The sequence below is a fragment of the Papio anubis genome, chromosome 4 (assembly GCF_008728515.1).
Source record: "Papio anubis isolate 15944 chromosome 4, Panubis1.0, whole genome shotgun sequence".
NCBI lineage: Eukaryota > Metazoa > Chordata > Mammalia > Primates > Cercopithecidae > Papio > Papio anubis.
In genome coordinates, this window is record NC_044979.1 from 135835045 (window position 1) to 135862477 (window position 27433).

General features: G+C 46.6%; 1 protein-coding gene across 2 annotated transcripts; it reads left to right on the plus strand.

The window, feature by feature from the left end:
* Positions 1–1026: 1026 nt before the first annotated feature.
* EIF4H (eukaryotic translation initiation factor 4H) lies at positions 1027–27433 on the plus strand. 2 transcript variants are annotated; one of them, XM_003895890.3, is made up of 7 exons: positions 1027–1277; positions 16370–16557; positions 19479–19543; positions 19628–19724; positions 20073–20132; positions 25029–25166; positions 25469–27433. In XM_003895890.3, exons 1-7 carry the CDS (start codon positions 1219–1221, stop codon positions 25606–25608), a joined length of 747 nt encoding a protein of 248 aa, XP_003895939.1. In that variant the 5' UTR covers positions 1027–1218; the 3' UTR covers positions 25609–27433. The 2 variants fall into 2 exon arrangements, with proteins under 2 accessions (XP_003895939.1, XP_003895938.1); XM_003895889.3 differs by lacking the exon at positions 20073–20132.

Below are 27433 nucleotides of genomic sequence, written 5' to 3' on the forward strand. Positions count from 1 at the left end.
GTGTGCAATCCCAGTTACTCGGGAGGCAGAGGCGGGAGAATCGCTCGAACGCAGGAGGTGGAGGTTGCAGTGAGCCGAGATTGCATCACTGCACTCCAACCTGAGACTTCGTCTCAAAAAAAAAAAAGGAAATTAGGCGGGGTACTGCCCGCCTATAGTTCTAGCTACTCCAGAGGCCAAGGCGGGAGGATGGCATGAGCCCAAGAGGTCAAGGCTGCGGTGAGCTGCCATTGTTCCACAGCAGTCCAACCTGGGCGACAGAGCTAGACCCTGTCTCAACAACGAACAAATAAATAAATAATAAAAAGTAATGGTTGAAGCGTAAGATACCTAGGTACACATTACAAGACAATTCTATGAGGTTCTTTTAAAGTGTGCCTAGATAATTAAGGTTTGTCAACATTGTGGCACCCACAATTACCACCATCTCACTCACAAACCTGGAAATTTACCCGTGTAATTAATTCCCACTGCACAACCACGTTTTGTTATTGCCAGATGATGGAATCCACATCAGTATCCGATTCTTTTTCCAAGGCAACGACTTCCGCAAAAAACCGAGATGTGCAGTCTCTCCTGCTAAGCCACCGACCACCTATACTCTCTCCTCTCAAAACCCCCTAATACCCAGTCAGCTAGTAAGCCCTGAAAGGCAGGATTCGAGTCTGCATCCCACCGCCTCGCACCCCCTTCCGAGGCATCCTCATCGTGTGGCCAGCTCCTGCCTGGAGAAGGAGGCGGCCTTTACTTGGGTGTCATCCGGGGACCACTTGCGGGTCCAAGCGTGACAGGCCTCCGCGGTCCCTGCCAGGTCTGGAGGCCGAGAGGCAGGGTTCCAGGCGAACCGGAGAGGGAGTTCCCCGCCGGCTCTCCCGGAAGGCCAGCGCGCACGGGCGGGGCGCGGCGGGGATAGGAGGCAGCCGCGGGTGCAACCTCAGGGCCAGCACATAATGGGCAGCGGCGGCGGGGCAGGCGTCCAGCTGGGGCGCCGCCGCACCACGTGGGCCGCAGAGCGCACGGCGCAAGCAGCTGCCCGTGGGCCCAGGGCCTGGCGCGGCGCGGCAAGCGTCCGTGCGTGCGCGCGCGCGCGCGCGTGCATGCGTCCGAGGGATTTGCGATCAGGCGGCGCGGCGGACAGCCCCGGCGGCGGGGCGGGGGGAGTTATATTGCGGGGTCCTTCCTCGCTCACCCTGGTTCCTCTCGGAGCGGAGACGGCAAATGGCGGACTTCGATACCTACGACGATCGGGCCTACAGCAGCTTCGGCGGCGGCAGAGGGTGAGGCGAACGTGCGCGGGCCCCGGCGGGGGCTGCGGGACCGGCGGAGTCGGGGCCGTCAAGGTGGCGGCAGTCCTGCGCTCAGCCGGGGCGGCGGGAGGCGGGGGCCTGCCCGGGGGCCCGCGGAGGCCTAGGAGCGGTGCCTGGAGGGCCGGGGCCTGGAAATGGCGCGCTCGGAGACGGGGCGGCGGCGGCTGGGTGCTCGGGGTCTTGCGCGCGGGGCGGATCCCTTCCACTGCTTCCCGCCAACGACAACGTGTCGGTTTTTGCCCTGCCTCGGCCGCGGCGGCTCCCAGTGCCCGGAGACTAGCGCCGCTTCAAGCCCCATCCCCCCTACGGCAGGACGGGCGCGGAGCTGAGCTGCGGCGCCGGGGTGCGGGCCACACGGCCTGTCCCGCTCCGGTCCTGGCCCCTTTCGCGGCCCTCCGTTGTCTGCCCGCTCTGCAGGCCCCTGGCCCCTTCGCCATGAGGCCCGCCGACTGGGGAAGGTCGGAAGCCCAGAGGAGCAATTCCCTTCCCCTTACGTGTGAGGCAGGGATTTGGCGGCTCTGGCCCGGGGATGGTACGACTCCCTGCGGGCGGGGGGAGACCATGGAAACAAATCCATCGTAGCTTCTTTGTGTTAATCTGTCTTGGGTCACAGTGCCTTGACAGGTGCTACGTGCTCTTTGGCACAATTTTATTTCTTCTTGGTTTCTCGCTCTGACCTGGAGAAGAAACTGCATTTAGTCTCGTCCTGATCGTTGTCAAATGCGGACAACTATGTATATTTGAAACACCTTGCTTAAAAGAAACATCTTTGAATAGACAGCTCTTGGTGTTTAATTCCAGGAATCTGCACTTCAAGAAAAAAATACAAGTTGCCTCGTTAGAATATAGGCTATGAACATCTTGCTATTTGTCAAGGACACACTTGGGCTTTGTGTTTTCTTGCAGAAAGGATTACTTTCCCAGGATAACACCACAATAGTACACACTGAGGTGTTCGGTCTCCTGGGGTGCAGTCCAGAAGTATCTTTGTTTGTTGAAGAATGGTCACTTTTAATACCTTGGTTTGGGAACGGCTCAAACAAAAGCTTGTTTCAGTGCAGGAGTGTAGCTAATATTCATGATACTGTAATGTGGAAGTGTGTTGGGGTAGGTGGAGCTATTGTCATTCCAAAGAACATTTTATTTGCTAATAAAAAAAGAAATAAATGTTGGATGACATGAAATTATCGCCTTTGGGGTAGGTTTCTAGACATCAAATTTGTTCTCAAGTCATTTCGAAATTTAATAACTAGGGTTTTTTTTTTTTTTTCTAGTTCCAAAAAACGTTCACAACAGTACCCAGAAAAATTCTTAAACAGTGCTATCAATTTAAATTTTAGTTGCATTGGAACTACAATAAGGTGGCCTTGTTAAACTGAGTGTGGGGATTTAAAAAAAAAATTATTCCTTCAGACACATTTACCAGCTCTTCTGGTGTCAAATTTTAACATTTGGGGAGTGCCTGGAACAATCAAAAGTAAATTTCTGTTAAGATGCTATTAATTTCAAATATCCACAGGCAAATGAAAATATTAGCCATTTGCCCCAGGTATACTCCAAAAACTGATAGGAGAGTCTTCTAGGTAGCATCATTTAAACTTCCTAATAGAAAGTCTCTTTACTGTTAAGCATCTTCTATGTCTGACTACTTGGAATTTTCTATTTGGCTTCATATTCATGTAAAAGTACGTAAAATATTGCTACTTTTAAAAGTAGTTTTAAAAACCTGTTGGTGAATTTATGTATTCATTTACACATATGTTTTTTGTGGTTTTTTGTTGTTGTTGTTTTTGTTTTCTTTTTGAAGATGGAGTTTCGCTCTTGTTGCCCAAACTGGAGTGCAATGGTGCGATCTTGGATCACTGCAACCTCTGCCTCCTGAGTTCAAGCGATTCTCCTGCCTCAGCCTCCCAAAGTGCTGGGATTACCGGCGTGAGCCACCTCGCCCGGCCTCAGCTATTATAATTTTGTCCACATGAACAGATGTCACTGCTTTACAGTGCTTAAGCATCATAGAAGATTGCCACCTATGGAAAGCAATTTTAATACTGCTTTGTTTGGTACTTGTGTAGGCACCTTCTCCCTTGTCTAAAATGCCTCAGACAGGCTAATATATCTCACCCCTAAATCACTTGGGTCACAGGTGAAAGAAATGGTAGGCCTGAAATCTAAAAACAGTTACAATCTTAAAACATAGTTTGGTAATTATACATCCTTGTGAGTTTATTTTGTAGTTGTGTTTAATAACCAGTGCAGTTGTCAGGAAACAGTATTGAACCACTGCTTTTTTCCCCCGAGCCTATAAAGGCATATCCCCAGCAGCCAGGGAGAGAATCAGGGATTGCATTGTTCAGCAAGCAAATCAAAACAGAATTCCAAATGATCAAGAGTTGATTGTACCAGATCTTGAATGGACTTTGTTTTGCAGTTTGCTAGATTATCTTTGTGAGGTTCCAGTTTCTCATTTGCCATTGGCAGTAAAGTGCAGAGTAATACTGATTTTACATTTCTAATTGCAACAAAGCTATGGGTACTTAGTGGAAAACCACCAATCCTGAGAATTAGGGTGAAACTTGGAGGTGGCAAGAATTGAGGTGGCTGAAATGGTGCCATCTAAAAACTGACAAAACTCCAAATTTATTCTTTATCTAAAGATTCAGTTAGGGAGTTTAAAATTCTTTTTTAAATAGAGATGGGTTTCACGATGTTGCCCAGGCTGGTTTTGAACTCCTGGACTCAAGCGATCCTCCCGCCTCCGTCTCCCAAAGTGTTGGGATTACAGGCATGAGCTACCACGCCCAGCCTAGGAGTTTAGAATTCTAACCTTTGAATCTTTAAGCTTAGCATCTCTGTCTAAATTTCTGAGCATATTTTTATCCAAATTTTTTATGGTGGCAAACTACACATAAAATGTGTCACTTTACCCATTTTTCAGTATACATTTCAGGGGTATTGAGTGTATTCGTAATGTACAAATCATCACCACTGTCCAGCTCCTTAACTCTTCAGCTTGTAAAACTAAAACCCTGTCTCCTTTGAATAGTAATTCCCTATTGCCCCCCTTCCCTGAGGTCCCTGGCAACCACCATTCTACTTCCTGTCTCTAAGCATATTTTAAGACTTACATATAAAGGAAGGAAAACAGTGTATAAAAACTACAGCTAGTTTTCACTGATGCTAGGGCCTGTAAAGCTGTTGAAAAGCTTATTTTAAAATGCTGTTTACCTGTCAAATGTCAAGTCGTTTGGGTTTGTTACCGTTCTTTCTTCACTCCAAGTGTTCCACTGCTTAATTCCAAACCACTATCCTCTATGAAAAGTGTTACTAGAAATACTTGGATTTGCTAAGAGGTTGATGCAAAAGTCCTGGCTTTGGAATAAGGCAGACCAGAGTTTTTATCAGTTCAGCCATGTGTTAGTTGTGTGATCCGAAGTAAGTTCCTTCACCTCTCTGAGCCTCATTTTCCCCACGTATGAGTTAGAAACATTTATCTACCTACCTACCTACCTATCTATCTATCTATCTATCTAATCTATCTATCCTCTCCCTCTGTCACCCAGGCTGGAGTGCAGTGGCAGGCATAGCTCAGTGCAGCCTTGACCTTCTAGGCTCAAGCCATCCTCCCACCTCAGCCTCCCAACTAGCTGGGACTGCAGGGTGCGCCACCACACCCGGCTGATTTTTGTGTTTTTTTTGTAGAAACTGTCCTTATGTTGCCCAGGGTAGTCTCAAGCCCCTAGGCTCAAGGGATCCTCCTGCCTCAGCCTCCCAATGTGCTGGGATTACAGGTGAGCCCCAGTACCCAGCCTACAATTTATATTTCTTCTTCTTTTTTTTTTTTTTTTTGGAGACGGTGTCTTGCTCGTTGCCCTGGCTGGGGTGCAGTGGCACCATCTCAGCTCATTGCAAGCTCCACCTCCCGGGTTCACGCCATTCTCCTGCCTCAGCCTCCCGAGTAGCTGGGACTACAGGCGCCCGCTACCACGCCCAGCTAATTTTTTTGTGTGTTTTAGTAGAGACGAGGTTTCACCGTGTTAGCCAGGATGGTCTCGATCTCCTGACCTCATGATCCGCCCGTCTCGGCCTCCCAAAGTGCTGGGATTACAGGCGTGAGCCACCGCGCCCGGCCACAGTTTATATTTCTGTTAGAAATTAAGCTTAGTGGCTGGGTGCGGTGGTTCACGCCTGTTATCCCAGCACTTTGGAAGACCAAAGCAGGTGGACCACTTGTGGCCAGGAGTTCAAGACCACCCTGGCCAACGTGGCAAAACCCCATCTCTACTAAAAATACAAAAGGTTATGGGTGTGGCGGCACATACCTGTAATCCTAGCTACTTGGGAGGCGGAGGCAGGAGAATGGCTTGAACCAGGAAGGTGGAGGTTGCAGTGAGCTGAGATCATGTCACTGCACTCCTCCAACCTGAGCGACAGAGTGAGACCGTCTCCAAAAAAAAAAAAACAAAAAGAAAGAAAAGAAAAGAAGTTAAGCTTAGTGTTCTGGAAAGACTTCACAATTTTAAGGAGTCTCCCTGGAAGCTTAGAACATACAAAGCAGACTCTGAATGTCTGTCCAGGATCACACTCTGGTTTCCAGCTTCCCCTAGAAGGTTCAGGAGAGTATTTGCCGCCTGGTTGCTTTCGCATCATGTGTAGCTGATTAGACCTGCACACTCGGGCACAAAATGAGTGTGATTGCGTGATTTTGATAGTGACAGCTGTGTGTGTGTCTAAGATTTCTTTTGTGTAAGTTGAATGTTCTTCGAAGTTTCCCCGTGTCATGTTTTATGTGATTTTCCGTCTTGATCAGGACCTTCCGAAGGTGCTCAAGTGTGTGACTGCTCCATGGTTGACAAGCCTCTGGTTAAGTATGGCCCTCCAGGACAGGGCTAGGGGGGCCGTCACCTCCCTTTGTTCTCCACACTCTTCCCCTGTCTTTCATGTGTACTCACATTTTTGGAGCCTTCTAAATGTCTGGCTTAATAGGGTACAACTGGTTTGTTGTACCTGCATCTGTCTCCACTCTTGGAATGTATTACTTTGGTTGACTTTTTTGGAGCAGCCCAATCTTTGCACAGATAAGTAGTTGGAAATGGGAGGAATAATCAGATAATTCTGGATATTCATATTTGATTCTATACCATAACTCAGTAAGCAGTAGTTTCTGTGAATGTTAGTTGCAATGTGGAACCTGAAACCTTACCAGTAAACTCTTAATACTTTTACATTAAAATTCATCATTTGACCAGGCATGGTGGCTCACTCCTGTAACCCCAGGGCTTTGGGAGGCTGAGGTGGGCGGAGCACCTGAGGTCAGGAGTCTGAGACCAACCTGGCCAACATGACAAAATCCCATCTCTACTAAAAACACAAAAATTAGCTGGGCGTGGTGGTGGGCCCCTGTAGTCGCAGCTATTTGGGAGGCTGAAGTGATAGAATCAGAATCGCTTGAACCTGGGAGGTGGAGTTTGCAGTGAGCCCAGATTGCACCACTGCATTCCAGCCTGGGCAACAGGATGAGACCCTGTATCAAAAAAAAAAAAAAAAAAGGTCACTTTATTTTGTACTGTGTCTAACTGGATCCTTTACCAGTGCATACATTTGTAATGTGTTGGTGATTTGGAAAAGTCCTGTTTACTGAGCCAGGCAGAACCATGCAGATCTTCCAAATGTTGATAGCATTTTGTTACACAGTATCAAAGTCACATTCACCATAGATGTTAGAAAAGTCTGTGAGTATTGAAAGGCTGTCAGGCTTATGTTGATGGATACAGGTTTTCTGAAACTCTTGCTTGAAAGCTTAACTTCTACCATTGGCAACAAATACTGTTACTTTGGCCAGGCACATGTCTGTAATCCCAGTACTTTGGAAGGTCATGGCGGGAGGACACTCTAGCCCAGTCTGGACAAGGTCTTTTCAAAAATAAAATTAGCTGGGTGTGGTGGAGTATGCCTATAGTCCCACCTACTTGGGAGGCTGAGGCTGGAGGATCACTTGAGTCCTGGAGGTTGAGGCTGCAGTGAGCAGTGATTGCACCACTGCACTCAAGTCTGGGCAACAAAGCAAGACCCTGTCGCAAAACAAACGAACAAACCCAAATACTGTTGTTTTACTTCAGGGAACAGACTAACTTCGTTTTTAAAAAACTAATACCCATGTCTGAATAACCATAATTTGTTGTCGCTCCCTTCAGGTGAAAAATGCTGTTCTATAGAAAGAACAGCTAGTTCAGCTTGTAGCTCAAGCGCTGTTCCTGGAGCAGCCATCGTGCTTGTGTATGCAGCAGAAGTGCTTTGCGTGTTTCATAACATAGGGTATTAAAAAGTGGGTCATGATTCATTTTTACTGCTTTACCAAGGATATTCCTAATTGAAGCTGTGATTTTTCTTCCTGTTTTAAATACTTCAAGTGCATGGTGCAAAAGCATGAGTAATGCAGTTTGGTGCCCCTGCCTTGGTTTGTATTAATGCAAAGACCTGTTGTGAGATAAGTATAGGTCTTTGCTTTATAAATGTGGAATATTGTGAACCATTCTAGGAACCATATTTTAAGGCATCAGCACACTGGAGCCTATGAAGAAGAAGGTGATAGTCAGGATGGCCAGGCTCTGAAACTTCGTCTTAGCAGGAAGGGCTGCGCAGCTTCAGTGTTGAGGACCTTTGAAAGAAGCCTTAGCAGCAGTGATACAGCAGCTCTTAAGTCTCTGGGACTGCTGAATGGAAGAAAGGTGTGGCCCTCGAGGCCAGAATAGGACCAAAGGATTACATCTTGGCCTTCTTCAGAGACTGCACACATGTAAAGAACTGTTGCTTGAGCTAAATAATTGTTTTTTAATAGAGACAGGGTCTCGCTGTGTTGTCCAGGCTGGTCTCAAGCTCCTGGGCTCAAGCAATCCTGCCTCGGCCTCCCAAAGTACTGAGATTACAGATGTGAGCCACTGTGCCCATCCCTAAATACTTTTTTGTTAATGGAAGAATATCAGTGGGTCTAGATTGGGCTGGAATTTTCTAGTCCTTCACTTTTCTTTTTTTTTTTTTTTTTCTGAGACGGATTCTCGCTCTGTTGCCCAGGCTGGAGTGCAGTGGCCGGATCTCAGCTCACTGCAAGCTCTGCCTCCCGGGTTTACGCCATTCTCCTGCCTCAGCCTCCCCGAGTAGCTGGGCTGGGACTACAGGCTCACCACCGGGGCCTCGCTAGTTTTTGTATTTTTAGTAGACGGGTTTCACCATGTTAGCCAGGATGGTCTCGATCTCCTGACTGATCCCACCTCGCCTCGGCCTCCCAGTTGGGATTACAGGCTTGAGCCATCATACTGCCTAGTCCTTCACTTTTCTAACATTTTAAGCATCGTTTAATATGTAAACAAAGGTAGAGACTAGTATTTGGAACTCTATTGTACCATTATTTATTCTTTTTTGAGACAGTCTCACTTATCACCCAGGCTGGAGTGTAGTGGCGCATCTTGGTTTCGCTGCTGTGGCTCTGCCTCCCAGGTTCGCGCTATTCTTCTGCCTTCAGCTCTGGCGAAGCCGATCATGGCGTCCGCCACCACGCTCAAGCACTTATTTTAGTAGAGACGGGTTTCAGTGTTAGCGATATTCTACTCTGATCGCCGGATCCGCCTGTCTGGCCTCCCAGTGTTGATTTCAGGCGCGAGCCACCGCTACCGCTCTTGAGATAGATTTGTCGCGACAGGTTGCCGCCAGTGATGCGTTTTGTCTTTCACTGCAACCTCTTGCCTTCCTGGTGCATGCATTCTTCCCTTCCTCAGCCTCCTGAGTAGCTGGGATTACAGGCACCTGCTATCACACTTGGCTAATTTTTTTGTATTTTTAGTAGAGGCGGGGTTCCATCATGTCGGTTAGGCTGGTTTGGAACTCGTGACCTCAAGTGATCCACCTGCTTTGGCCTCACAAAGTGCTAGGATTATAGGCTTGAGCCACCCTACCCCGCCCCAGCTAGTTTTTTGTTTTGTTTTTTTTTGTAGACTGGGGTCTCCTTTTGTTGCCTAAGCTGGTCTTGAAGTAGCTCCTATGGATACCCCTGTTGACCTCCTAAAGTGCTGGGATTGCAAACATGAGCCACCACACCCAGCCTCAACCATTTTTAAGTATACCGTTTAGTGGCATGGAATACCTTCATAGTGTTGTGTAACCATTGCCACTATCTAGTTCCAGAACCTTTTCATAATCCAAACAGAAACTCGATACCCATTCAACAACTCAATTCCTTTCCCAGTTTTAACCTCATAAACATTTTGGCTATTTCTGTTACATCTCTGTTCCCTACTTTTGGGTGGAGGTGTGGGCTAGGATAATTTAAGGCTAATCCTAGCCACCTATCATTCTAAAGTAGTTTTTATTTATTTTTTTAATTTTAATCCTCATCTTTGTGTTGGTAAATATATTACATACCTCAGAGCAATTTTTTTTTCAAATTTTATGACTACCGTAGTAGATATATCTTATATAGTTTTCTTTGTTTCTTTTTTTTTTTTTTCTGAGACAGTTTTGCTCTTGGTGCCCAGGCTGGAGTGCAATGGTGCGATCTCGGCTCAACAACCTCCACCTCCTGGGTTCAAGGGATTCTCCTGCCTCAGCCTCCCGAGTAACTGGGATTACATGCATGCGCCATCACGCCCGGCAAATTTTGTATTTTTAGCAGAGACAGGGTTTCTCCATGTTGGTCAGGCTGGTCTCGAACTCCTGACCTCAGGTGATCTGCCTACCTCAGCGTCCCAAAGTGCTGGGATTACAGGTGTGAGCCACCGAGCCCAGCCTTTTTTTTTTCTTTTTTTTTTTTTTTGAGATGGAGTCTCACTCTGCCTTCCAGGCTGGAGTGCAGTGGCGCAATCTCAGCTCACTGCAGCCTCCGCCGCCCCCATCCCCCGCCCCTCCAAACTGGGTTCAAGCGATTCTCCCCCCTCAGCCTCCCGAGTAGCTGGGATTACAGGTGCCTGCCACCGTGCCCAGCTAATTTTTGTATTATTAGTAGAGATGGAGTTTCACCATGTTGGCCGGCCAGGTTGGTCTTGAACTCCTGCCCTCGTGATCCACCTGCCTCAGCCTCCCAAAGTGCTGGGATTACAGGCGCGTGAGCCACCACACCCAGCCTCTTACATGCTTTTCATACTTGAGTATATTTCTAACAGATAAGGGCTTAAGTTTTGTTTTGTTTGTTTTTTCTTTAACCAACAGTTTTTCCAGTACCCAGTGTTCAGTTTTTCCCAGTTTTTGCAAAGATGATTTTGTATAGTTGGATTGTTTGGATATGCAAAACTTTACAGAAAAATGTAGAAAATGTAAAACATGAACCAAAGCATAATATAGTGACCTGTTCTGTATACCCGTTAGCTACTACTCTTTGTTTTTAAGTGACCGCTCTTCTCTATACTGTTACGGTTTATAATAGGTAGTATAAATGGTATTTATCAAATAAAGGCTTGACCTTTGAGAGCTTAACCATTTTTGATGATTGTCAAAATCCCAAACGTTACCTGTTTGTAGATACGGGGTTTTGCCATGTTTCCCACACTGGTCTCAAACTCCTGAGCTCAAGTGATCTCCCTACCTTGGCCTCCCAAAGTGCCAGGAGTGCAGGTGTGAGCTGTGGCGTCTGCCCAGTCATTTTCTTTGGTTTACGCTACTTTACCCTCCTGAGCCTTACTTTCCCCAAATGAGAGCTAGAAACTCCTCTGTTGGGAGGATTAAATGAGACGTGTCTCATAAGTTGGAGAAATGGTCTTGCCCTGTTGCCCACTTGACAAGCGATTCTCCCGCCTCAGCCTCCCAAAGTGCTGGAACTACAGGCCAGAGCCACATGCCTGTGCCCAGCCTTGAGCACTCGACTTTCTGTTGCATCTACTTACTGGATCACATCCCTACCCTCATAACATCTACTCTTTACATTGGCTTCTTTTTATAGTTACCCTCTCAGTCTCCTTTGACACCTACAGATCTTTTCTGTCTCATCCTAAGGGTTCAGTATTGGCCCCATCTGCCATCTGGAAGTGGAGTCCCGCTTCTGTTGCTCTCTGCTGTGCTGTATATCCTGGCTCCCAACTGCTCCACCCCGGAGAGACTGTTCTCATTGCTGTCTCCTGGATTTTTTGCAGTCCTTTGCTTGTGATGTAGTTTCTCCTTTCCAAGTTATCAGCTCCTTGAGGGCAGAAACTGGGTCTTAAGTTTGTGCCGTCTCTACACTCTCTCCACCCTTCGTAGACACGCAGATATGTGGTTGATTTGAGTAAGGAAAAGTGATTCGCCTGTCAAGGATTTTAGTCACACTTGGAGCTGAGAGTGGGATTTCCTAAATTACTGAGGCTGTAATTGATTACGTTAATCTTTCATGATCAATAGACTGTCCCTAATGGGCAGTAGAAAGGACACTGCTCAGTAGTGGCAGGGAGTTTGCAGCACAGACCTTGACTTCAGGTGTCCTGAATTGGCACGCTCTGCTGATCTGTTCCTTTTCTACACACACTCCTGCCAGCCCAGTGTAGCCTCAAGCCTGTCGGTCTACCCAGGAGCATGGTAGAATTGTTAAACTTTTATATAGCACTTGGTACTTATGAAATGTTTTTATGGTCAGTTTTAAACTTTATAAAATCAATATTTGAAAAATAATAGACAAGAAAACGTAGGTACAGAGGTAATTTGGCAGAGGCCCTCCATCAAGCTAGCTAAGGTGTCAGGCGCATCTGTTCTCCCATGTTGTTACTGATGTGTAGGAAGGTGCTGAATTTCACGAAGCACAGCTTGTTTGTTTAGATAGTAATCCCCCAAACTTTAATCTCGTGAAATGTGTCAGACATTTTAGCTCAGCATTTTCTGACATTTGATTTTGTAAATGAATTGGTGGGTAACAGATCTGTGTCATCCTATGTGATGGACACCCTGGGGTTTGTGTCTCAAGTTACTGTCACACAGTGGACACTTCATCCGTGCTAGCTTGAGTGAAGTCTGCCTCCATGGCCCAGCCCCGCTGCCCCCTAGTGATTTGATTGAATGGGATGAAAAGGTAAAAAGTGCCTAAGACCTGGAGAAGGGACTACATCAGGTAGGGTATGGGAATATTTAGGACTGTTTTGGTAATTATTGGAAAGTCTAGGGTATTAAGCCACTGGTGGTTTTGTGAGGCACGAGTGAGTTGAGCAATTTGGTGGGCTTTGGTGTATCTTTGCTCCAGAATTATATCACCAGTTAGCTGTTAGGTGCTGCCATTTGGTAATATGCTAATTTTTCAAAAATGGATTGCCCCAAACTAGATTTCTCTATCTTTTCCAAAGCCAGAGCCACCTTCCTATCCTAGTGCATTTGTAGCAGTGCCCCATCATCTTAATGGCATTCACGTGGGCTTCTGATGCTCAATCAGGGGTCAAGTCTGGCCTGATCTCAGTTCCACCGTTCCTCTACTCTGTAAGTTCAAGCACAATTAGCAAGCCTTCGCACCTCCATTTTCCTTACTCAGCAACTACATCAAACACTGAGAGTTTTTCATCTCTCTTCATCCTCACCCTCCTTTTTAGTTTTTATGTATATGTTACACATTTATACACAGAAACATACCTGCATATATACGCGTGTTTTATATGCCCCACACAGCTGTGAGCTGCTTACATACCAAGCAGTCTTTAACATCATTACACGTTGCTAGATGTTTAAAGTTGAGTAATGAATTTAAAGTTTTTTTTTTTTTTAACATTCACCCTCTGTTTTTATGGTTTTCAACACGTTTATACTGTGTCTTGTTTTTCATTTGTTTGTGTTTTGTTGTTGTTGTTGTTGTTGAGATGGAGTCTGGCTCTGTAGCCCAGGCTGGAGTGCAGTGACACAGTCTCAGCTCACTGCAAGCTCCACCTCAACCTCTGAAGTAGCTTGGGATTACAAGTGTGTGCCACCACACCCAGCTAATTTTTGTATTTTTAGTAGAGACAGAGTTTCACCATGTTGGCCAGGCTGGTCTTGAACTTCTGGCATCAGGTGTTCCGTCCACCTTGACCTCCCAAAGTGCTGGGATTACAGGCATGAACCATCGCGCCTGGCTTTTTTTTTTTTTTTTTCTATAGGCGACAGTCTCTCTCTGTCACCCAGGCTGGAGTGCAGTGGCGCCATCACAGGTCACTGCAGCAACAGCCTCCTGGGCTTAGGTGATCCTCCCATCTCAGCCTCCCAGGTAGCTTGGGACTTACAAGTGTGGACTATCACTCCCAGCTAATTTTTTGTATTTTTTATAGGGATGGGGTCTTACTGTGTTGCCCTGGCTGATCTTGAACTGCTGACCTTAAGTGATCCTCCCGCCTCAGCCTCCCAAACCGTTGGGATTACAGGCATGAGCCACTGGGCCCGACCTTATACTGTAACTCATGTATTTATTATCCAGTCCTAAATAGTGTCTTATTGAAAATATTTTAGGATTTATAGTTTTGGAGATACCAGCGATAAAGTACTATTGGGGAAGGTTATTGAAATGCAAAATAAGTCACATTTACTAGACCCAGAAAGATGGGAGAAGTGGGCAAGTAGGATGCAATTCACTTGTAAACCTGTTTTCTGGTGGTCTTAGAACAGAACGTGGAACTTCCTATTGGAAAGTACCAGAATTGTGAATTCGGAAACTTAAAATTTTTTTTTTACCATCTAAGAATCATCACAGCTTGGTTGACCCTTCTACTTTAGAAACATGCTTTACTGAATAGTGTTTGTCTGCAAGACACCTGGAAGTTCTTCAGGAAGAAGTGGAATTTCCGTTGTGTTTCTAGCAGTATGTAGATGAAAGACCCAGTTGCTCTCTGAGATGTGTGTTAATATTTCCCCTGCAAAGAGGATGACTTTGAGCAGGTCTTTGGTTGTCGTGAAGGATCTCATTTATTCGAACGCATTTCCCGTTTAGAAAAAAAACCTGCAGCTGGCTGCCAGCAAATATCCTTGGAGCAGACAGGAAATGGATTAAATGTCTGTTTCAAAAAAAAATCACCCCCTTAATTTTTTTTTTCCTCCTGAGTTTTCCAAACGTTTTATTTTGAAAATTTTCAAGTCTACAGTAAGGTTGAAATAATGGTACAATTAGATGATGCTGGCGAATGCAGAAGTGACTATTCTGCCCTGTTTGCGAAATCCTTGCTGTATACCTGCACACATGCCCTTTATGCTGACCTGCTTGAAAACAAATATTGGCTGTCTTGGCTTTTCACTCCTAACGACTTTAAGTCTCTCCTAGGGCATTCCCATGGCAATATCATTTTGATACAATCATGTAGTTATACTATATTCTGATTTCTTTCTTTCTTTCTTTCTTCCTTTCTTCCTTTCTTCCTTTCTTTCCTTTCTTTCCTTTCTTTCCTTCTTTCTTTTCTTTCCTTCCTTTCCTTTGCTTTTCTTTCTTTTCTTTTTTTCTTTTCTTTCCTTCTTTTTGAGATGGAGTTTCGCTGTTGTTGCCCAGGCTGGAGTGCAATGGCACAATTTTGGCTCACTGCAACCTCCGCCTCTCAGGTTCAAGCGATTCTCCTGCCTCAGTCTCCCAAGTAACTGGGATTACAGGCATGCGCCACCACACGCAGCTAATTTTGTATTTTCAGTAGAGTCAGGGTTTTACCATGTTAGGCTGATCTTGAACTCCTGACCTCAAGTGATCCACCTCAGCCTCCCAAAGTGCTGTATTAGGATTAACTCAATTTTACAAATAAAATAAAGCTTAGAGAAGTTGAATAACTTCTCAGGGTCATATGCTAGTACGTGACAGAGGCTGGATTTAAACCAATACCTATGCAGAGTAAACAACGCTTGATACAGCTGAGGAGACGACATTGAGGTTGAAATGGATTGGTAATGCACGCCATGTATTTGAGAACCCTGTGAAGTATTGCATGAGAGTGTTATGTACGTGAGTACTTGCTGTGTAACATCTAAAATTTTTATTAGGACATTCTTAAGCCCATAATCAGGCAATAAGGAGAAATAAATAAATTATTTATTTATTTATTTGAGACGGAGTCTCACTCTGTCGCCCGAGCTGAAGTGCAGTGACATGATCTTGGCTCACTGCAAGCCCCGCGTCCCAGGTTCAAGCTATAGGAGAAATAATTCTATTATGTGTGAATGTGTTAAACTTAAGCAACTTCAGTAATCCTTCATCTCAGTACAGCGTTACTTCTAGACTGTCCATTTTTGTATTTCTTAGCACCACGGTGTGTGAAGGAGGGTATTTGCTTAGGTTTTAGGACATAAATACTGCAGATACAGATTCTGAGTGACTAGGAGAGAAGCAGTTGTCTTAGGAAGGTATGTTATGTTTGGGTAGGGCATGGTGGCTCACGCCTGTAATCCCAGCACTTTGGGAGGCTGAGGCAGGCAGATCACCTGAGGTCAGGAGTTTGAGACCAGCCTAGCCAACATGGTGAAACCCCGTCTCTACTAAAAATACACAAATTAGCCAGGTGTGGTGGCGCATGCCTGTAATCTCAGCTATTCAGGAGGCTGAGACAGGAGAATCTCTTGAACCCGGGGAGCAGAGGTTGCAGTGAGCCGAGATAACTGCAGCCTGGGCAACAGAGTGACTGTCTATCTCAAAAAAATTTTCTTTTCCTTTTTTTTTCTTTCTCTGGCCATTCTCTATAACATAGTCTTTTTTCTTTTTTTTTTTTTTATTTGAGGCGGAGTCTCACTGTGTTGCCAGGCTGGAGTGCAGTGGCATGATCTCAGCTCACTGCAACTGCTATACCCCAGGTTCAAGCGATTCTCTTGCTTCCACCTCCCAAGTAGCTGGGACTACAGGCGTGCGCCACCATGCCCAGCTAATTTTTATATTTTAGTAGAGATGGGGTTTCACCATGTTAGCTAGGATGGTCTCGATCTCCTGACCTTGGGATCTGCCTGCCTCAGCCTCCCAAACTGCTGGGATTACAGGCGTAGCCCTCACACCCGGCTATAACAGTCTTAAGGTGCATTCGAGCAGAGTGCCTCACTTGGGGTGTTGCATTGATGGCGTAGCTCAGCAGAAGACCACTTTACTTGTGTTGCTTGTTCCACTCTGGGCACACTTGAATCCTGTTTGTCTCCCCTCATAGGTCCCGCGGCAGTGCTGGTGGCCATGGTTCCCGTAGCCAGAAGGAGTTGCCCACAGAGCCCCCCTACACAGCCTACGTAGGAAATCTACCTTTTAATACGGTTCAGGGCGACATAGATGCTATCTTTAAGGATCTCAGCATAAGGAGTATACGGCTAGTCAGAGACAAAGACACAGATAAATTTAAAGGTGAGTTTGGAGGGTTCTTATTGCATATTACTGTAAGGGGTAGGGGAGGATGGGAAGGGGTTCTAAATAAAAATAGATTTGTGAGCCAGAGTCTCCAATCAGGAAAGTATTTTAAGCATTTGCCTGGTCTACGTAGTTGAAAGAAACATAACTCTTCAACTCATAGCTCTTCAGTTCACTTAGGGGAAAATGTTTTGTACACAGTGTAGTTCGTAGAAATACATGGCGTATGCCCAGGTTTGTGAGCCTGACCTCTACAGCAGTCCTGTCTGCCAGTAAAGGAGTTCCCCAGGAGAGAGAGGAATAGCACTGAGGACTCTTAGGCACATTTCTCCTGGAATGACTCGTAGATTTTTCTTGGTAGTTATCCTGTCATCCAGTTGTCATAAAACCCAGAAGAAAAGGAGCCAGTGCTGTCAGTGTGCATTTGTAAATTTGGAGAGTGTGCTTGGGAGGACTGGCTGAGATTTCAGATGTGGTGTCTATAGGTTGTGTGTCTGTAGGGTGTGGGAGCAAAGAGCAGGAAGAAGGGATCTGAGCAGCAGTCTCCTGCCTGCAGGGCTTCCTGAAGGAAGTGTGCCTGCTTTGTAAGTGCACAATGCTAGATCCCAGGATGTTTGGCCCGCATAATCCACCCAAAAGCACATCTGTGACAAGTATGAGGTAACTTATGGCCGGGAGCTGTGCCAGCAGTCGAGAAGGCCTTGCTGACCTGGGTGGTTTTGTGTGTCGGTGGCATTCTTAATCTTTTTGACTTGAGAATCTGAAGCCACATATAGTGTGTAATCAAACAGTGAAAGCAAACATGTTAGTTACATTTGTGAAAGTAAGCTCCACCAGTTTGCTTGCTAGCAAGCATTAGGAATTAAACTTTGGGTAGGAGTGTGTGGGTGAGCCTAGCCTTTGGGCTGGTTCAGTCACTGCAGTCTTTGGAGTTTGGCTCATAGAGGACCATCTTCACTTGAGCAGCTCTAGAAGATGAGGTCCATGATAGGGCGTCTGTTGCCTCTGTGAAGTTGGGGATAGTTTTCTCCATTATTCTCAATACTGAATCCACTTAGGGAGGAAAGCTGGGGGACATCCCTCCAGCCAAGGCAGTATTTTTTTTTTTGAGACGGAGTTTCGCTGTTGTTGCCCAGGCTGGAGTGCAATGGCGCAATCTCGGCTCACCGCAACCTCCGCCTCCCAGGTTCAAGAGATTCTCCTGCCTCCACCTCCCTAGTAGCTGGGATTATAGGCATGTGCCACCACGCCCGGCTAATTTTTTATTTTTAATACAGACGGGGTTTCTCCATGTTCGTCAGGCGGGTCTCAAACTCCTGACCTCAGGTGATCTGCCCGCCTCGGCCTCCCAAAGTGCTGGAATTACAGGCATGAGCCACTGTGCCTGGCCTCCAAGTCAGTATGTGGTTCACACACAGTTGGTAAACAGGGAAAGTTTGGACTCAGGCCTTCAAAGCACTTGCAGTCTAGTGGGCTTCAAAGGTGAAGTGTGACCTGGACGACGACTGACGGTGCCCACACTCCGAGACCCCTGTCACCCTCGCTGAGCCTAGGGTAACTCTACAGGTAGCGGTTGCAGATTCTCTCAACGTTACCTGGACTCATCAAGCAACAACTAACCAAACTCTCCATAGAGGCACATCAATCGTAGGGTCCAAGAGATCACCCGAGTCACCTTCAACCAAATGCTCCTGCATCCCTACACCCAACTGCCAACCTCAGACCCTGACTACGCCCCCTAACAGCAGGAAGCAGCCAGACAGACCACGGCACCCTAAATTCTTATAATCAATAAGAGGTTGAACTGTTTGGGTGAGGGGGAAGGGACAAGATGGAGGAAGGTGAACAAGATGGAGCAGTCCCTGTTGTTTCCGGGTTCTTCATCACAGATTTTCCCGCGCCCGGGAAACAACCAAATCAACTGAGCATGCGCAGAGTGCCGTCAAGCCAGGGACACCGAAATTCAAGAAGCCACTCCTACACACACGCCCCAAACTCCTCCCCCTCCAGCTCCCAGGCATAAAAGCCAGCTGGCGGCAGCGTGACTTCTTCGGCCCCCGCATTCGTGGACCAGAGAACATCACCCGAGAGCGGTGGCGCGACTTCCCTGGCCCCCCACACCTGAGGACCAGAGAACCTCGCCCGAGAGAGTGTGCATATTTGCAATAAAAAGACTGCCACTTTCTTACGTAAAAAAAAAAAAAAAAAAAAGGGAAGTGTGATTAATAAGTTATTATACAGGGCAAGGATGCTGGGGGAGAGGGCATGCAGCGTGCAGTGCCAGCATCTGGGGAGTAATGAACTGGATTGACACTGCAGACAGCAAGGAAGGGGCAATGTCAGACCCCTGGCATCAGGGACGCAGGTTGTCAGTAACATGTACTTGGACCTAGGCCATCTGTCTTTTAATTAACATTCAGAGAAGAATGCCCTGGTTACCAAGGATGTGTTTTCAGCCTTGTGAAGCAAATTTGATACCAACTACCTGAGTAGTAAGTTAAATCGGCACTTTAAGCCTCTTTCTTCAAAGCATTTTGGGTACCAAATTTGAAATCTATGAAACCTCATCCTCACTTAGATTAAATAGTCATTCAGGGGTCAGAAGAGCTCTGCAGATGGCCTGAGAAAGGTTTGAATATTATGGTTAAAATATTCAAGAAGAAAGCTTTCTAGAAATGCAGCTGCTATTTCAGTGCATGTTCAGTTAGCACTTTCTGACTGATAGAATAGAATTGAGAGGGAGGAATGCCAGTCAGGTTCTATCTGCTGATAGTAAAGTGTGCTTCTTCAGGCTCTCCTAGTCTGCCAGCATCTAGACAACAGATTGGTAGTTGTGATGTGGAGAAATAGTATGAATAGATCTTCCCACATCTATAACCCAGAATTACTTGAGGAAATCGGGGTTTTTTCTTTTCCAGGATTCTGCTATGTAGAATTCGATGAAGTGGATTCCCTTAAGGAAGCCTTGACATACGATGGTGCAGTAAGTATCCTCAGGTTTTCTCTGTCAGAACAGTTGAGATTCTCTTCTTTACCAATACTTACACTATTTTCCCCTTATCATTAGCTGTTGGGCGATCGGTCACTTCGTGTGGACATTGCAGAAGGCAGAAAACAAGACAAAGGTGGCTTTGGATTCAGAAAAGGAGGACCAGATGACAGAGGTGATTGGTTCTTCTAAGCTGAACATAAAGACTTACAGTATGCCTACCAGTTCCAACTCGTTCCTAGTAGAACTCGATTATCTCATTATAATCATATAATCGATATGATAGGTTCTTGTGAGCTTTTAAAAGTTTGCGTAAAATCCTAGAAAGAACGGCTGATGCTTCTGCAAGCCTGGTTTTTGTTTTGTTTTGGTTTGGTTTTTTTCTGTTGGAAGCAAAAACTCTTAAAATGATTTCACTGAACCTTCCACCACATGAGTTGTGTGTCTTCCAAATGAATTTTTCCATGTTTGCGCAGCAAGGTAATGACACGACCTCAACTTTATCTTTTTTGTGTATCCTCAGGAATGGGTAGCTCTCGAGAATCTAGAGGTGGATGGGATTCCCGGGATGACTTCAATTCTGGTATCAGTATTTAAAGCATCACCACCTAATTTTTCCTAGGGGCCTTGCTGCTGCTCTCTGTTTCTTGTGAGTAGTTCGCCTGGCCGGACTACTTATTTAGTTGCTTTAACAAACAACTTTCCTGCAAGGTGCCCAGGCATGCAAGTAAGCCTCTGTGAGAGCCTGTGGGGGCAGGACTTGAAGGCTCCACACTGTGGGCAGGTGAGCCCCATGCACGTTGTGTGGTCACCTTTGTTAGCCTGCAGCTCCTGGGTCCTCGATCTCACTCAGCAGTCTTTCTCAGACTCTAGCCTAGGGAAACTCCTCTGTGGTTTTGTGTATGGCACCAAGAGAAGTACTGTTCCTTCTAGAAAACATAGGATAGAGGTTTGGGCTCTTACATGGTAAAAGGTCGTCCTGATGGCCTATTTTTTTCTTGGAGGATTGTGGGGAGGTCCAGTCCCTTCATGGTGGACATGATCGATGTCGCCGTTCTCTCTCTCAGGCAACCCGGGCAGACCAGCTGGTGTCGTAGCATAAAACGTCAGTCCGCGCGCCAGGCGTCTGCTCTGCAGGGTGGTTTTCAGCATTTTTTTCATCTCTACTTTCTGTTTTTTAATTACAAAAGGATAAATTTTTAAAATATATATATATGTGATAAAAACTTCAGTCATAACACAGAAAGGTAGGAAAAGAGAAATAAATTTGTTTTCTTTACCACAAACTTGGGATGTGCTCTCATACTGTGCTGTATAGAATGTCAGCACCGTCCCCCAATCAAAACAAAACTGGTGTAAAGTAATGGGTAAGTATGGGAGGGACTGGTGCACGCTGTCTTGTGAGTCTGAGATTTTTAAAAACTCAGCTTTGGCTAAACAGGTGACTATCTGTTGAATAATATAGTTCTTAAAAGTCTGTAGCCAGTCAGAAATGAGCTTATTCATAAAAGTGCAGTATGGTGGAGTCAGTCTGTAATTTTATGTATAAGCTGGTCTCTGACTGAAACGTGCAGCAGCTGTCTTCTCAGAGCCAACCAGCAGCTCCGGGCACGGCCTTTCCCTGCCAGTTTGGTATTCCAGGTACTATAGACGTTGCCCACATACTAACGTCTTTCTACCCTTGGCTCAGCCTGGCCACTGGCGCTCAAGCAGAGACACAGCGAACACGGCCATGGCCTTGCTGCCACCAGTTCAGTGGGAACTGCAGTGTTTTGGTGACATCTCAAACCTGATGTGGGCTCACTCGATGGAGTAATGGCTGATTTGATACATTATACGTTATTTGTCAGAGTAGATATTTTTTACTTTTTAATAGGATGGTGCTGTTTTTTTTAGTGAAACGTGCTCATTGTGAAAAACAAAATAGAGCAACAGAAAAGTACAAAGAAAGCAAAAACATTTCACCATCAGAAATAGCCAGTGTTAAACTAAGCTTTTTTTTTTTTTTTTTTTTTTTTTCGAGGCGGAGTCTTCACTCTGTCGCCCAGGCTGGAGTGCAGTGGCACCATCTCAGCTCACTGCAAGCTCCGCCTCCCGGGTTCGCGCCATTCTCCTGCCTCAGCCTCCCGAGTAGCTGGGACTACAGACGCCCGCCACCGCGCCCGGCTAATTTTTTGTATTTTAGTAGAGACGGGGTTTCACCGTGTTAGCCAGGATGGTCTCGATCTCCTGACCTCGTGATCCGCCCACCTCGGCCTCCCAAAGTGCAGGGATTACAGGCGTGAGCCACCGCGCCCGGCTAAACTAAGCTTTGTAAAGAAAACTCCGAAGATTCTCAGGAATATTTTGCTTCCTAGAAACCCACCAACAGATGTGATGAGAGATCCTTGTTCATGGCAGACCTCTGCTTTCCTGCTTAATTTCCCACTGCTTAGTTCCTAGGCGATTTTGAAATGAGACTTTCACTTGGTGTTAATGCACACCGATATTTGTGTCTGCTGGGCTCTTGTGCACCATCACGCACCTGGACACACAAGTAGCAGTTGTGTTCATCTGCTTCACCAGCATGGTGTGAGCTGATTTGTTTCATGCTGGACATTGATGGTGGAAATCATTTAATCTCATAGTAAAGGGTGTAAACTTTGTACTCACGTGGAAGGGTACACTTCACAGTTTAGTTTGGGGGAAGCATGAAGTTAAATGTTGGAATACTGACTAGGCTTGTTCACTGACCTGTGTCATGTGGTGGGTAAAAGACTGTAAAGGACCTTATACTCGACTGTATGCCTCCCAGTGTATTTCCCCTAAAGCAGTGCACCTATTGGTCCACATCTGTTTAGACTTGTTTTCATTACTTGGTTTGTCAAAATTGATGTTATTTAACTCAGTCTCTGAACTGGGTGTGAGATCCCCGATTGGTTCCCAAAACCCTTGCCACCTTTAAAGAATAGAAATCAGCCCCACCGGGGGTGTGATGCAGTCGGCGCTCGTCCTCGGAGGTGGTTCTGTGGAGTTGCTAGAACACTGAATGAGGCACTGTGGCACTGCTCCTGTGCGCCTCGGATCACATTTTCGTCAGCTGATCATACCTAACATTGCTTTATATGACTTTTTTTTTTTTTTTGAGACCGAGGCTCATTGTTGCCCAGGCTGGAGTGCAGTGGCGTGATTTCGGTTCATTGCAAGCTCCGCCTCCCGGGTTCAAGCAATTCTCCTGCCTCAGCCCCCCAAGTAGTTGGGACTACAGGCACCCACCACCAAGCCCAGCTAATTTTTATATTTTAAATAGAAACGGGGTCTCTCCACGTTGGTCAGGCTGGTCTCAAACTCCCGACCTCAGGTGATCTGCCCACCTTGGCCTCCCAAAGTGCTGGGATTACAGACATGAGCCACCGCGCCCGGCCTATGTGACCTTCATTTTAAAGACGCCTCATTTAATGTTAGTGTTGATTTATTTAGTAGTGTTAACATTGAACTCAGGGCCAGCTATAGTAAATAGTCTGTGATGCCATCATTTCAGCCTGTTAGAAAGCTTGTCCCATGCCGGTTTTGTCTGTAAGGCACCTCACAGCCAGCCTGCACTTAGGAACAGCAGACGGCACTTCACACTGCACCTGGGGCCACTTTAGACAGCGATGTCACCGGAAAAAACCCAACACTCATCATGAAAAGACTTGACGGTTAAGAACTGAAACAAGCAGAGCGTTGTCTTTTTCTGCCTCAGCTGGGATCGTCGCATCTGTGCAGGTCCAGGACTGATTGCAGAAATGCCGCTGGTATCCAGCTTGAGATTAAACATGAATTTTAGCAACTGGGTGGGTTTGCAAATATGGAATCTGTGGATAATGAGGATGACTGTATAGTGCATACCGTGGGCTCTGAGCGTTCTTCTCAAAGAGGAGCTCCCTGAAAGCTTGGAGCCTTGGCACCACGCTTGCAGAGTAGCAGTGGCCACCCCTGAGTGTGCAACCAACAGCAGCAAGCTCATTTGTTTAATTACGGTTTAACTTCTTTTTGCCAGTTTTTTTTTTTTTTTTTTTCCCGTTGAAACAGAGACTTACTTCATCACCCAGGCTGGAGTGTAATGGCGCGATCTCGACTCACTGCGCCCTCCACTTTCTGGGTTCGAGTGATTCTCCTGCCTCAGCCTCCTGAGTAGCTGGAACCCCAGGCATGCACCACCATGTCTAGCTAATTTTTGTGTTTTTGTAAGGACTGAGTCTCCCTGTGTTGCTGAGTCTAGTCCTGAACTCCTGTACTCAAGTGATCCTCCCACTCGGCCTCCCACAGTGCTGAGATTACAGTCGTGAACCGCTCTTTTTACTAAATTTTTTTTTTTTTTTTTTTTTTTTGAGATGGAGTCTAGCTCTGTGGCCCAGGCTGGAGTGCAGGGGCCGGATCTCAGCTCACTGCAAGCTCCGCCTCCTGGGTTCACGCCATTCTCCTGCCTCAGCCTCCCAAGTAGCTGGGACTACAGGCGCCCGCCACCACGCCCGGCTAATTTTTTTTGTATTTTTAGTAGAGACGGGGTTTCACCATGTTCGCCAGGATGGTCTCGATCTCCTGACCTCGTGATCCGCCCGCCTTGGCCTCCCAAAGTGCTGGGATTACAGGCATGAGCCACCGCGCCCGGCCTCTTTTTACTAAATTTTAACCTCAGTAGTTATACAGTTAAAAGTTTAGATTTCACTTAAGTACAAGCCTGAAGGCCCCTTAAGACCATTGAGAAAATACTCTTTGCTCCTACACACCAGTGAGAATTCCAGCATTTCTAAATGAGATGCAGTTTACTTCTGCCAGGAGTCCACTTAGCAGGCACACAAATGAATGGGGAAAGAACGCTTTGCCCCCGAGGAGGCGCTGGTGGGGGTGAGGCCCTGTGTTCTCTGCTCATGCCCCTCTGTAGGACATGGCCAATTTTGGGGATAACTGCTTTGTTTACCACACGGGTGCTTTGCTTGTAGAATGGCCCACACCTGAAATGCAGCCAAAACAGGAAAATGGGGACTTTGTATTTTTATTTTGTCTTCATATAGCTTTTTCTTGTGATTTTTGTGTTCTAAGTTGTAAATACTTCTAAATTTCAGGTTTATCTTATAAAATAACTGTATGGATTTATATTAGAAAATAGGATTCAACCTGCTTTGAGGCTTTCTTGTTTTGCTTTAAGCCATATTAAAATACAGTTTCGTGGTATTAATATTTTTCTAGTTTTCCTGCAGGCTGAGCATGTAAACAGCTCATTTGTTTGCTCTCCTAAGATCTTGATTCCTTTTGCTTTGGGAAGTCTGTTAGCACTGCCAGTACTCCACATTGGCATTTGGACCCATTTTTAACACACTTTATTTTGGAGATACTTCAGATACTGGACAAACTAAAGAATTTAAAATTAAACTCAAACAATTCCCAGAACGTTATTCTATAAGCAGCTTGGAGACGATAGTTTGAAAAGTATTTCAATGTCCTGTTTCTTCCTCAGGCTTCAGGGATGACTTCTTAGGGGGCAGGGGAGGTAGTCGCCCAGGTGACCGGCGAACAGGCCCCCCCATGGGCAGCCGCTTCAGAGATGGCCCTCCCCTCCGCGGATCCAACATGGATTTCAGAGAACCCACAGAAGGTACGGGCTCGTGTGTCAGGGGAGGGCATCTTGTCCTGATGGGATCATCAGGTTCACACCCCATGGGGACTTGGCATTCCTGTGGCACACACTCCACGTTCACAGAGTTGTCGGCATAATAGATCCCCGCGTTCTCTAGAATAGCAAGTTCACTTTGGTCATTAGAGCGTCTGCTGATGGGGTAGCAGGCCAGGTGAATTTTAGAAAGTGGGCTGGGTTGCTGACAGCAACATCAGCGTGATCGTTTTGCTGGATGTGGAATGGGATCCACACTCTGACGAACTCTGCTTTTTCTCCTCCAGAGGAAAGAGCACAGAGACCACGACTCCAGCTTAAACCTCGAACAGTCGCGACTCCCCTCAATCAAGTAGCCAATCCCAACTCTGCTATCTTCGGGGGTGCCAGACCTAGAGAGGAAGTCGTTCAAAAGGAGCAAGAATGAGCCTGCGGCTGGGAGGGAATGGGGCGTGGGCGGTTAGAGCAGGACCACAGCCTGGTGAGTCCCCGGGCAGCCGTCCTGCAGCCGCCACTCCCGCACCTGCCATTGGCCTCCTCACAGCGGAAACACAGCTTGTGAGTGCATGTCAGCTGTTAACAAGTGGTTTTTAGTACATTCTGGGCTTTGCTGTATCTATCTAGTGCCTGTTTGTGCGTTTTTTTCTTTCTTCCGCTGCTTCCCCATTTTCCTTCTGTCCTTTTCCTCCTGCTCCTTGTTTTCCCAGCAGCACATGGGGTTCCTTGGAGGAGCGGAGGTGGCCGCCGTCAGCGGGGGGCGTTTGGGCTGCGGTGCTGCGTCATTTTTCTCCTTTGCTTTCTCGTTTTACTTTAGACAGTGGCCCAACTCCAGGCGTTTCCTTTCATTTCCTCAGTGCTTCTCTTCTCACCTGCATGTTGAGTTCTGTATTGCTGGGGCTTCCAACAAAAACCAGAGTCACTGACAGGGAACGGCAGGGACCTTGTTGGTATCTGGCTGTGATGGATAAAGAGAATCGGAGGCACCTTGTTTTCACAACTAGGATAAAAGTATCTGCAAGGTCCTTTCCATTCCTATTTGGAGGGAGTCCTGGCTCCATGGCCCCCTCCCCAGTGAACTGTCCAAGCAGATAGGCTCACACGAGAAACAGACTGAAAGTGGGGGCCATAGAAGAGCGGTATGGAGTCCACGGAGAAGATACAGTGAATGCTTGCATGCATTCACACGTGTTTGTTACTGCTCTTTCGAGGCGGTGGTCCAGCTAGTTCACTCCTTTCACCGGGCGCGGTCAAGGCTCCCCTCTCTGGCAGGGTGCAGCAAACGGCCAGCTGGGTTCTTTTCTGCTGGGCCAAGGCGCTTTGGGGGTGGAGGGGGTGGTGCTGGCGCTGCGCTGGGCTGACTGCAGCGCTGACGCGGCGTTTCCCCCCATCCCTGTTGCCTGTGTGTTTGTGTTGATCTGTTCCTAGTATAGGCAACATAATGAGATACTGTGCTTCCCACCTCCCCTTCAGTTCAGAGCCAAAATGGGTCTAGAATCTGGCACTTTACTCATTTCCTTTGATTAAATTAAATTGTACTATGCAGAGCTGTCAGGAACCTTCTGATAGCCATAGAGGACTGCAGCTGTCTAGGTCTGTGGCCACATCTTGGGGACTCACTGGATTGTTCCCTTGTGCAGAGTTCAGCACTTACCTGGGAGTGCTAGGGGTTAGTCTTTTGAGCTTGAACGTCTGTGTGTGAACAGATGAAAAATCCTTCAGTACCCAAGTCCCAGTCTGTCCTATGGGGAGCAGTTTGGGGGCGGCGGGCAGCAGGAGCCTGGGAAAGAGGCCCTCGCCAGGTGATGGCCGGGCCAGGGTGGCCTGGGGCGCCCAGAGGAGTGTGCTTAGTAGTTGGTCACCAGCTGTCACCCTTGGCTTTTCCTACTGTGTCTTTGTTAAAAGGCCTCAGCAATCCACAGAACTCACTCTCTCCTTCCTTCCACCTGTCAGCTTCTCTGCTTCCAAGATAAGAACCATTTGTGTAACACCAATACTCAACTTCAGAAAGACATGCATTATGTGGTTGCAATCAACCCCGATGCTTTCAGATGACCTACTTACATCTTCAGTGTGGATAAGATAAAGAACAAAACAAATGCATCTAAACCTCTGGGCAATCCAGTTGACTTTTAAATGTAAGAGTGGAATTCCAAACACTTAACACATTCAGCTATATGACAGAAAGTAAATCTATGGATATGGTATTTTGTGAATGATCTTTTAAATAAAAGAAAACCTTACGTAATATTTAA